This window comes from Cyclopterus lumpus, chromosome 24 (genome assembly GCF_009769545.1).
Source record: "Cyclopterus lumpus isolate fCycLum1 chromosome 24, fCycLum1.pri, whole genome shotgun sequence".
Taxonomy (NCBI): domain Eukaryota; kingdom Metazoa; phylum Chordata; class Actinopteri; order Perciformes; family Cyclopteridae; genus Cyclopterus; species Cyclopterus lumpus.
Genome location: NC_046989.1, coordinates 17,558,134 through 17,570,981, shown reverse-complemented (window position 1 = coordinate 17,570,981; position 12,848 = coordinate 17,558,134). Strand labels below are relative to the sequence as shown.

General features: G+C 42.8%; 1 protein-coding gene across 1 annotated transcript in view; it reads left to right on the top strand.

The window, feature by feature from the left end:
* The first annotated feature begins 373 nt into the window (after positions 1-373).
* Positions 374-12,848, top strand: part of slc16a10 (solute carrier family 16 member 10) — a 30,375-nt gene continuing 17,900 nt past the window's right edge. The window contains exon 1 of the mRNA XM_034527068.1: positions 374-930. Within this exon, the coding sequence (XP_034382959.1) occupies positions 627-930 (304 nt within the window). The 5' untranslated portion in view covers positions 374-626. The remainder of the gene's footprint in view (positions 931-12,848) is intronic.

The window sequence follows — 12,848 nt, the reverse complement described above, 5'->3', positions numbered from 1 at the left end:
TATGATCTCCAACCACAATCACCTACTTTTCCCTGTCACGTTCTGCTCTCTGCACACATCCTCCTGCATCTCTGTCCATCTGCTTGCTTTGCGGTTTGTCTATTTTTAGCAGCTGGAAAAAAAAGAGGGATGTGAGACCTTTCATAACCACAGCAAGCGAGCCGAATGGAGGAAAAACATGATGCTGTGTCTCAGGTTTAGCTTCTCTTTTTTGTTTAAATCGCCAGTCGTGCAAAACGAGCTAAACCAAGTAGTGCGTCTGCATTCAACTCGTTTTGCGACTTCGTCACGGTTGAACGACGGGCGTCCAATCAGCAGCAGGGTTCCCCGGAGCCCCGCCCCCTCGGCGCTGTCTATTTATAATATTGCAACAGCAGTTTTTTGACAGCTACTGTAGGAACCAGCGCCACTCTCCTACCGCGGCTTCACCTCAATTGATGCGGCTTCACCGTAAACGCGACAGTGTTCAGAGATAATATAAAAATTTAACTTTTTCATCATTCTTACCTGTCACTGTAGGCGAACAGTGACATAGCTCCAGACATTAAGGACAGCGCGCACTGCAGTTTCTCCTCTGCTCATCGATATAAACCTGACAATAATAATAATAATAATAATAATAAACAATGACAGAAGGCGGGAATCACGTGCCAGAAGAAGGTGATACAACGGGTAAGGATGAGGTGCCCGCGGAGGAGAAGAAGGAGAACGGGGACAGCAGAGTGGCCGTGCCGGAGCAAGCCACGGCTCCCGGGACGGAGCAGGTCGAGTTTGTGCACCCCGAGGGCGGCTGGGGCTGGATAGTCATGCTAGCCGCCATGTGGTGTAACGGCTCGGTGTTCGGGATCCAGAACGCCTTCGGTATTCTCTTCATCTCCCTCCTCCGGGAGTTCGGCTCCGAGGAGGACGACGACCTCCGCTTCAAGACAGGTGAGCGAGCGGCGGTTGGGTTAGAGGGGAGGGAGGCAACCGGCAACTTCGGGTCGCTCGGGACTGTAGAGTGTGTACGCTTCGTCTAAAGGTCCCATTTACGTAAAAGTCAGCATGTAACGGAATTATTTGAACTTCAGTTATATGTATATATATGTAAATATTTAACTGTTATATATATTACTAGATAGATATATCTATGTATATGTTTAAGAAAGGTCCGAACGGGCTCCTCGGAAGGGCTTCTTCGGCGTGACTCGGTGAATTAAAGTCGTAGTAAACGTTGCGCTCGTGAGCACATTAAGTTGAAGCATGCGCCTCATGTAAGCTAATGTCAGCTAGCAAGTAATGTATTCCTTTCCTTGTAAGAGAGAGAGAGAGAGGAGGCGCCTAAAGCAACATGCCTGTGGTTAAACGGCACGGCTGGGGGGTTAAAAGTTGAAGAAAAAGAAGAAGTAATTGTTGCGTTAAATCATTTAACAGACATTAATTAGGCTGTGTTGACCGCACGGGGGGGGGGGTTCAAAGTCACAAGATTATAGTGTGCGCGCGTGATATTTAACAATAATTCAATGTGATGGTTTCGGAACAGAATCCCTTCTTTTAAAAAACTTTTTTCTTATAGTTGCTAGAAGGGTTAAAAAGTATTTTTGCTTTTCAGCTATAATCAGCAGCGGACACTCATGCTGATACAAAGTAACTACAGCAATAATGTCTTTAAGTCATTTCCTGTGACCTGTTTTGAGAGCAACAAATGTTGCGATCAGACACGCACGCACGCACGCACGCACACACAACACACACTATACTTAATACTTTATGGATACTTGGAACAGTAACTCATTGCCACTTGCTTTTAAACTAATTGCTTGCTTTTTGATGCTGGACTTTGTTCACAATGACAATCTAGCAAAAGATCTACACATATCCACTTTAATAAAAATCCATTCATTTATCTTTAAATAAATGAAACTATTTTGTATTATTGCTACTGTCATCGCTTCATCTGGCACGGATATACATATAGTCTGCACTCCAACCTAATGTACACACACCACCCATTAATTAATGCCCAGAGTTCATTCCCCCCCCCTGCCTTGGTTCAAATTCAGCTTGTTTCGTAATAATTTCGACCTTTCCAAACCTTTGACCATGACTCATTTTGGAATTGATTCAATGGCGAAAAAGCTGGACTTGACTGCAGCTCTGTTTTGAATTTTTTTGTTTGTTGGAATTTGCCAGAACCAATGTGCTAAAGATTAGGCCCAGTCAGGTATGAGCCCAGAACAGGTTGGTTAAAAAAAATAGAAAAAACCCACAGGTATGGCAACCAGAATTTCCTATATCTTACTGGTCACTTCGCTGTCTCATTGTGGTTGTTATGCTTCTGGTTCTGTTTAAAATATATATAATCTCTGTGAGGTCTTCAGAAACAAGAGACAGACGACTATCTGGCTCCACTCCATAGACTCTCACGCAATGGTTTCAGATTTTCCTCATGTTCAGGCTGGTTTTGTGAATTCAGAGCCCGTCAGGGTAAAAGGTTGCGTCGCAGTGATACTCGCTACCCGAAGAGGTTCAAATGAGGTGTACGTTTTTAAAACAATACGTTTCCATGTAAAAAAAACAACCTGTGAAGTCAACACTAGCAGAGTTTGTTCGCACATCATTAACTGGTGTTAGCACTTCTATGCTACGCTATACTGAATGTCTACACATGCAGATTTAGCTTTTTAATGATTGTCACAGTGAAGAAAGATCTACCCGCTGTTGAACTTTAATTTCATTGTCTTCTGTTTCGATCGCCACGTTGATGTAGTGGTTAGATTTTACATCTTGATCTGACATTTTAACAACATTTTATGTTAACATTTCTTTCCACAAATAGTTTAGTCCAGTTAGTGACAGTGGTAGATCTCAGAGTGTGATGGAGTAGCAGCGGGGGGCGGGGCCTATGACAGGGTCAATTTAGCATGTGTAGTTGCGGTGCTGTCCATAGTACTGAAACGGAGTGGAGGAGGGTGATGGACAGACCGACAGAATGCATCACTGTTTCTTAACCTGCTTGCTTTTTCTGGTTGTTAACAGAACCAATGCCAATGAAACGCACTGCAACAGAGGCAGAGAAGATGACTACAAGAAGGCTTGTGCAGATGACGCTGGAATCAAATTAGTTTGAAGGTCATCTGTAACGAGTAACGCTGAAATTAACAATTATATTGTTTGTTTGCAAGAAAACTCCACCGAGCATCTTCAAGCAAGAAAAGTGAATGAAGGAAAGTTGAAGTGCTGGACTTTTAATCAAAAGTAACTGGTTAACCCAAGTAGTGCGGCCATTCTAATTTTTTCTTCTAGGGCTGTGTATTGGCAAGCAACTCTTGGGTCATGATAAGATATATTGTGATACGATACAATACATATTGCAATACTCTATTTTTATTTTTTTATGTGAAAATAAAGCTGAAAGTACACCTGGATAATCTAATACATGCATCATATTGACATATTAACATATTGACAACTCGGCAGATAAATTGCATCAAAACTACAAAAGGTATTTGCATTAAACATAGTCACTCAGCAGAGAACACGCTGAACTGAAAGTGCATATTGTATTCTTATTGTCACGGAACACTCTTTTTACTAAAATACACAGGGAGGACCGATGTTTTGACACCTCTTCCTATGGCACTGCACTGCTACATCCATGTAGGCGGGAATGAGTCGGGATCACATAGCGCCGCTCTACAGTATACGGTCGTTCGCTCGTGAGACGCTATGTTGTGATTTTGTCCGGATCATGTGACAGGCCGGGAGGTCACTGGCCGTAGCTTAGAAAGCAATAGGCACCGTCATCTAGTGTTCCAGGAGCGTGGGGAGGAGGGTGTTTGACCCACACCGAGATTCGAGGCAACTTGAAGGACATTTTAAATAATAAAAATGTAACGATCGTAGTCACGAACATATCGATACACCATCTCTTAAAAAGATATAGCGATAGTAAGCTATGTCGATATTTTTGCACTGCCCTACTTTTCCATCTTTCTGCATTCTCTCTTTTCACACCTATTTAGATCACTTCAACACGTGTCCCGCCACAGCGTGGCAACACGGTTTCTCACCACTCACGCCAACTCGTTATATTTGTGCGAAGGAGGAATACCGTACCGCGGGTCACAACTGTCATTCATTCAATTCAATTCAATTCAGTTTATTTTGTATAGCCCAATATAACAAATTACAAATTTGCCTCAGAGGGCTTTACAATCTGTACACATACGACATCCCTGACCTTTGACCTCACATCGGATCAGGAAAAACTCCCCAAAAATAACCTTTGACAGGGAAAAAAGGGAAGAAACCTTCAGGAGAGCAACAGAGGAGGATCCCTCTCCCCGGATGGACAGATGCAATAGATGTCGACTGTGGGTCGACATCTATTGACTGGGTCAGTGGTTAGTAGGGCCGTCTTTCAATCAGGGGGTTGGTGGTTCAATCCCTGCCCTAGTCGATGTGTCCTTGAGCAAGACACTTAACCCTGAATTGTTCCCTGTAGCTGTGTCTACAGTGTGTTAATGTAACATGATAGTCGCTTTGGATGAAAGCGTCAGCTAAATGACATGTAATGTAATGTAATAATGTCATGTGTACAGAATGAACAGCATTTACAAAGTTACATAAACACATTACATGAATATGACAATGTATGAATGGAACTCCAATCCATGAAACAGAAGGAGGTTTGCTTAACGTGGGAGTTAAAGGACAAGCCCTGGTCAAAGATAACGCCAAGATTCTTTACAGTGGTGTTGGATGCGAGGGCAATGCCATCTACAGAAACCACTTCACCAGATAATTGATCTCTGAGGTGTTCAGGGCCCAGTAAAATAACTTCAGTTTTGTCTGAGTTTAACATCAGGAAGTTGCAGGTCATCCATGTTTTTATGTCTTTAAGACATTCTTGAATTTTAGCGAGCTGGTTGGTCTCCTCTGGTTTGATCGATAGATATAATTGAGTATCGTCTGCATAGCAATGAAAGTTTATGCAGTGTTTCCTGATAATATTGCCCAAAGGAAGCATATATAAGGTAAATAAAATTGGTCCAAGCACAGAACCTTGTGGAACTCCGTGATTAACGTTGGTGGTCATTGAGGCTTCATCGTTTACAAATACAAATTGAGATCGATCTGATAAATAGGATTTAAACCAACTTAGTGCGTTACCTGAAATGCCAATCGACTGATCCAGTCTCTGTAATAGGATGTCATGATCAATGGTGTCGAACGCAGCACTAAGGTCTAATAATACCAGTACGGAGATGAGTCCTTTATCTGATGCAATTAGGAGGTCATTTGTAATTTTCACCAGTGCTGTCTCTGTGCTGTGGTGTTTTCTAAATCCTGACTGAAACTCCTCAAATAAACTGATGTAGAAAGTCGCACAACTGATTTGCGACTACTTTCTCAAGGATCTTAGAGAGGAAGGGGAGGTTAGAGATCGGTCTGTAGTTAGCCAACACCTCTGGATTAAGAGTGGGCTTTTTCAGGAGAGGTTTAATTACAGCTACTTTGAAGGAATGTGGAACATGCCCTGTTAGCAAAGACACATTAACAATATCCAACAGAGAGGTGCCAATTAAAGGCAACACTTCTTTAAGCAGCCTCGTTGGGATGGGGTCTAAGAGACAGGTAGACGGTTTAGAAGTAGAAACCGTTGAGGACAATTGGTCTAGGTTAATGGGAGAAAAGCTATCCAAATATACACCGGGGCATACAGGCGTTTCCAAGGCCACTCCTCTTGATGACAGATCGGCAGTAGTTGAGCGCAAGAGATCATCAATCTTGCCTCTAATAATTAAAATCTTTTCATTGAAGAAGTTCATGAAGTCATTACTACTGAGGTCTATAGGAATACACGGCTCCACAGAGCTGTGACTCTGTCAGCCTGGCTACAGTGCTAAAGAGAACCCTGGGGTTGTTCTTATTTTTCTCTATTACAGATGAGTAATAGGCTGCTCTGGCATTACGGAGAGCCTTTTTATATGTTTTAAGACTATCTCTCCAAACTAAGCATGATTCTTCCAGATTGGTGGAACGCCATATGCTTTCGAGCTTTCGTGAAGTTTGCTTTAGGTCGCGGGTCTGAGGGTTATAGCAAACCTCCTTTGCCTCACTGTCTTTTTCTTCAGTGGGGCTATCAAGTCTAGTGTCATTCTCAGTGAGCCTGTAGCACTATCGACAATATGATCAATCTGGGATGGACTAAAGTTAGCACAGGAGTCCTCCGTCACATTGAGACGTGGTATTGAATCAAATGCAGAAGGAATGGCTTCTTTAAATTTAGCTACAGCACTGTCAGTTAGACATCTGGCGTATAAACTTTTGACTAACGGTGTATACTCCGGGAGTATAAACTCAAAAGTTATGAGGTAATGGTCTGACAGAAGAGGGTTCTGTGGGTAGACCTCTAAATGCTCAATGTCAATGCCATATGCAAGAACAAGGTCGAGGGTGTGGCCAAAGCAGTGAGTGGGTTTCTGTACTCTCTGACAGAAGCCAATCGAGTCCAACAATGAGATAAATGCAGTACTAAGGCAATCAGTCAATATCCACATGAATATTAAAATCTCCTACAATAATAACCTTATCAGTTTTAAGGACTAAACTTGATAAACATTCTGAAAATTCAGATATAAATTCTGAATATGGACCTGGTGGCTGGTACAGTATAACAAATAGAATTGGCTGTAATGTTTTCCAGGTTGGATGTGAAAGACTAAGAACAAGGCTTTCAAATGAGTTGTAGTTTAATTTAGGTTTAGGATTCATTAATAGGCTTGAGTCAAAGATGGCTGCTACTCCACCTCCTCGGCCGGTGCCTCGAGGAATGTGAGTATTAATATGACTTGGAGGAGTTGATTCATTTAGGCTGACATATTCTTCATTGCTCAGCCATGTTTCAGTAAGACACAATAAATCAATGTGATTGTCTGATATTAAATAATTTACTAATACAGCTTTAGATGACAGATATCTAATATTTAGGAGTCCACATTTAATGATCCTGTTTTGTTGCACTTCCTCTGACATGCCAGCAGAAGATAAATAAAAGCTTTTTCTCCCGTAAAATAACACCCCTGTGGTAGAAATGTTGGCAACTGTTGGGACACCAAGCTTTTCTAATTGTAACGATAGCCACGTTTCAGATGGAGACGCATGACGCGGAAGACTTTTTAGATTTAAAGGTGCATGGTTTAAATTTAGCCCGCGTCCTGCCGTCTCACTCCTCGGATGACAATAACAGCGCATTTCCTGCTACGCCTTGTTCGCTGGTCCACCTCTTGACGTGAGCGCACACTCGTCCATGTGTTTCCCCAGGTTTGTGTGCTCCCACAGTGAAGTGCAGCTTCGGGCCGAGACCACCGAGCTCTGCAGTAGGTCTTCCTGTCGTGAGAGGGGGAGGTGACGCAGATTAATCAGCTTGTCAAGTGTTGTCGAAGTTGGACGCCGGCACAGAGGAAGTGGCGGTAGGAGGGGACCTGAGACGCCCTTGCAGGCAGGATGAGAGGCCAGGGAGACATGATAAACATCATGAATCATTCAAGTGGGATCACTTTCCTCCGTATTGTTACATTGGGGTTTTTGCCCCAGTGCGATCAAAATATTTGATGGCACTGTAAAGACGACTTCTCTTGGTGAGATCTCTTAGGGATAAGTTACAGCTGGACACATTAGATCAGTGTTTTCTCTCAGTACCATGTTCCAATGATTGAGATGGACTTATTATGAGCTACTGCAATAGAAAATCATTTGAAAGAAATATAGGGTACATACAATCCAAACTTACATGAATCTGTTCTAGAAATAAAAATAAATAGCCAACTACTCAATAGCAGCAGGGCGATAATATGCAAAAGTGAAACGGTCAAAATAACACTGCTGTGTAATAATATTCATGTGTGGCATCGGCCTATAGTTTATGTTAGCCATCTTTGTGTTTGTAGGTTCCACTCGCCGAAAAAATTAAGTTTGTCAACAATGAAAGTATTGCAGCTGCAGCCCTAACAACTTTAAAGTTACCACAAGTAACTTTCATTTTGTAAAGTGGAAGTGTTTCCAAGCACCAGATTTCCTTTTCAGACAGTCTGCTTTGATCAGTTCTGGTTCTGGGTCCTCCATGGCATGCCCAGCTATACGGCCTATGCTTTAGGTCGGACTTACTGTTATTGACCAGTTGCTACCAGAGCCGCATTCGTCTCTACATCACTCCTCTCCATTCAAAATATGGTAACATCTGTTCATTGGTTGCACAAAAAAAAAGGATAGCAATGGCGAAATTGCCAACCTCGAGGGGCTTCAAAATGGCGGTCCACAAACCAATGGGTGACGTCACAATGGCTTTGTCCACTTCTTATGTACAGTCTGTGGTCTGTCTGCCGTGAGCTTGTCGCTACAGGAGTCCCCATTGGAGTCTGAGCTAAATACCCCGGCTTAGGACAGGACCCCACTTATCTTAAGACAACACTTTCCCTTCCATCCTCTCTCGCACTGCAGCCCTCGGCCACACCCGTCTCTCTACTTTCTGCTGCCCCCACTCTAGAGGGGAAACATAGAAGGCACTGTCGTTCAAGAAGATTAGTGGGTGTAGCTTTTACCCCAGAGGTTTTACCAGAAGGCTTAGCACAAGTGTGACTTTATCTCAGCCATGCAAGAGACCAGCCCTGTCTGCGCTGAAGATATGACACTACTTTGGTCTGACACTTGGTGACATCAAAAAGCCAAAGGGGCCTGTGATGTTCGTATGCCTGTAATGTGACTTTGTTTTGGGGGACAATGCTATCTGGTTTAATTTGACTCTATTCGTCCCGAGTGTAATTTTACAATTTCACATGACTGTATGGTCCTGTTAGAAACCTGTCTCTTGAATTGGAATACTGGCAGTTACACATTTAACAACCCATCTGATCTCACTGTGTTGTGAGACCCGACGGAGGACATGTTGCAACACGCTTCTTCTCCTCATATTCAAACTTGCATGCTGATGCATATGCTCTCAAAACTACCTCCACCTGCATTTTTCTTTAAACCAACAAACATTATTTCAATATCTAACGTATAGTCTGGGTTTGGGGAGTCCATTTGACCTACTTTACCTTTGTCAGACCAACTTGTAGATTCCTTTTTTTAGGGCTTTTTATGTTAAGTTTAAAAGATGTGTGAGCAGCTGTCAGTTTCAGGAAGTCTAAAGGATCGATTAACAGCTTCTCAAAGAGTTGTATGAAAGTTACAGAATCTTACTTTTAAAGGTGCGTATTCCATGTCCGACATTTCAATTCCAAAAATCTACTTTTATGACAAAAATAACAAAAATAAAATGTGTTCATGTCACCCCCTTTTGGTCACTGTGAGTCTGGGTTTGGGGGGGGGGGATTAATTTGAATAAGACCCTCGATATCTCTTTAGGGAAGCCGTGTGATCACATGATCCGAACAGCCCTGCACGGGCAGTTTGATGCCTTGTAGTTCATAGCTCTCACGGGGCAGCTGTTGTCTTCTCACGGCGCACACAACTGGGAAATCCTGATTCGATGTGAGGTCCTGGGACAGGGATGTCGTATGTGTACAGATTGTAAAGCCCTCTGAGGCAAATGTGTAATTTGTGATATTGGGCTATACAAAATAAACTGAATTGAATTGAAAAAAAATTGAAATTTTAAATCACAATCAACCAATCACAGTGCGCAATGCTGGGGCGGGGAGGTTCAGCCCATAGAATGGCCTGAACCGTCAGGTCAGTGGCCTTCACATCTGTGTTCCAGGCTCTGGTTCCCTCACTGTGGCAATGCCAGATGGGGTTATTTCTGGGCCCGGTGCCAGGAAAGCCACTCACCCGTCATCTGGTTTTAGAGCAGCTAAAGACCTTTGGACCAAACAGGAGGTCGAGAGTCCTTTAATTGTGCTGTTTAGATGAATCTTAAAGATTAAATCTACACCTCAGCATGTTTTTAAGCTATAAACTAACTGATATGACGGCACAGTGAGGTCCCCGGTCTGCTCCCGGCAGAGGGGCGGTGTAGTCTCATTGGTGGCCCCATAAATGGTAAATCCATCATATTCAATGCCCATTCCACATTGCTACTGTATCTGTCCTGTTTGTTGACAATGCGCCAAGGCATTCGTCACGTGGAGGTTGGCGTGGTTCAATCTCGCAGCCCCTTGCCCACTTTTTCTCAAAATGACGCAGTGTGTGGACTTAGGCTCAGACCCGGGAGGTGAGGTAAAGTAGTAACCCTGAACTCACACAGTTGACCGACGTTCATATCAACAACAAGAAGTCCCCTGACCATATTTTGGCTGAATATTATTTTCACTCGGTGTGAAAGGAGGGGAGGACGACACACAGAGCCAATGTTTTGTCCCTGGATGTGAAATAGACACACTGACTGTATGGCTAAGGTGAACAATATTGTCCTATAGTATCACTCGGCCCGTCACGCTGAGCGTGAGGTAGCCAGGATATGTTTGTTTTTTTGCGATCAATCACACTCACACTCTCTCACACACGCACACACACACACACACACACACACAGGAACAGACCTCGCTGCAGCGAGGCGGCTGACTTGCCAGTGATTGGCTGGAATTTGACCTGCCCCTGTCAACATCAGATGAAACGTAGTTTGAGTGATGGGAGCTGTAAATCCACCGACAAGAAATAGGACCCTGACCCATGTGGGTTTGTGCAACTCAGACTGGATGTTAACTCTTCTACATATTAACAAGAAGGAAAGCATTTCATTGCAAGGCCTCCTCTATCTTTTTTTTGATGACCAGTTTTTCTCCCTTCTAATTTCCGCTGCCTTGTCCAGCTCACTGCAACGTGTCATCGTTGCTTTAGCTAATCAAAATTCAGACATCTCCCTGAGACCTTTTGCGACGGTAATTGTCATGCGGCAATCTTTGTGAAACCTTTTCCAAATAATCAGTTTCCACTCATGGGTTCAGGGATCACCTTGAGATTATAAGGGAGACCAGGTCAAATGACATGTGAATGTTCTCTGCCAAAAGCCAAGGATTAATCAAGAAATTCCACACAATGAAAATAAGCTTTTAGGCTTCCTCGTGGAGAGTTAGAAAGCGTGGAACAATTTGGGAATAAAAACCCATCTAGTTATAATGATTTTTGATTGATGTTGCAATTGTGATGTGATTCACGATATCGGAGGGAATGATCATTTTTGCATCATTATTCTAATTTTAAAAATATATCTTCTTTTTCTCAAAAGAACGTTTTTTAATTTTTTATTTGAAGTCTAGAATATGATTTGTATGCCACTGAGGCAAAAGTGGCAACTACAGAATGATGGTTGATGCTAACATACAGTGTAACAATAGCACAATAACAAAGTCATTGAAGAGAGGAGTAGGACGAATGTGTTATTTGTTTTATTCAAAAGTGACAGTCTTGCTTTAATCTTTCAAGGTTGGCTCTCAAGGAGATCTGAAAGTAGCATCCCTTTCCCAGCAGTATCCAACCCAGGAGTCATCCCTCCCTGTTTTTAAACAGTCTTATTAAATTAAGTAAGTGGTCATCGGATTACACTGTAATATGCCTGTTTCTGTATCTCCCCAAGACTTTTGAAGGAGTGGAGTCAGGAGCTGTAACAGCAACTCAAGTTTAAAAAACAAAAACAAAACATGGATCGAATGGATCCCGATGAACGGTGGCAGGTTTTAAGCATACGCCGGTTAATGTTTGACAGGCCGTTTGATCTCGGGCGTGTGTGTCTATGCTTGGGCCCCCGAGTTTAGTTGAAGGTTGTCAAGAGATAAAGCCGAGAGGGTAAACACGTCCGAGGCAGAGCAGCACTTCAATGGCGGCACGAGGGCCAATTGTTTGGCCTCCTGCACATGGCATGCATCCTCGTCAGTTCCTGAGGGGCCTGAACTATTACTTGGTTTACCTGGTTATATGCTTTTTTTAATACATATACATACATACATACACACCTCCGTTCACGAGCAGACCTTCCTCCCTCCACCGGCCCCTAGCTGGGAGCCAACACCGACACTGCACTGCATATGGGGCCCAGGCCGTATTGTTGGGCATGGTAGGGGGAAGGGGGGCACGGGAGAACCAGAACAAGGACTGCACAGGCCAGACTGTCAGACACTGCTGCAGTAAAATTAGAGGCTTTCCTAAAGGGAGTCTGGTGCTTGGAAATACTACCACTTTTGTCCATAGGGACCGCCAGAATCAACACAAAATAAAATGTTCCTCATAGTAACTTTAAAGAGTTTAATGCTTTAACACTTTGAGAACTCTGAAGAGCTAACGTGGCTGTAATCAATATTTATTTTTATAGTAACAAAGAATCAAATGACTGTATGATTAATTAATGAATTAAGCTATTAATGTAAGCCATGGAGCGTTTGAGAGTGTGTTTGTTCATTGTTTTGGTTTAGCATACTGAATTAAGTGTTTTGAAAGCATCTTCTTTCAGCAAGAAGAGATAAGGGCTGCCTCCTCTCAGTCGATTAGTTGACTTATTGGTCACTTGGATCTGAGTCAACGAAGATTTCTTTAGTCGTTTGTTATGCTTTTTTTCTTCATGCTGAATGACTCACTTCCCAGACACGTATGAACACATGATAAACCACCATATTTAAAGTGGTGCTTAGTCAACAAAAAACTTATGCAAGAAGAATTTCTTTGGTCCCGGACAGCTCAACATTAAATACAGATTTGGGATGAGTGAAGTGAAAATATTTCTTTTAATGGTTTTCTTATTTGTATACTTTTGCAAGCAGTTCACTAAACTAGTGTAACGCTTTGATGTGGCTGCATTCTCAGACTTAAAGCAGATGCCAGTCAGACGGACAATTCTGGAGATATTGAGTGAAGACCTTATGAGAGGC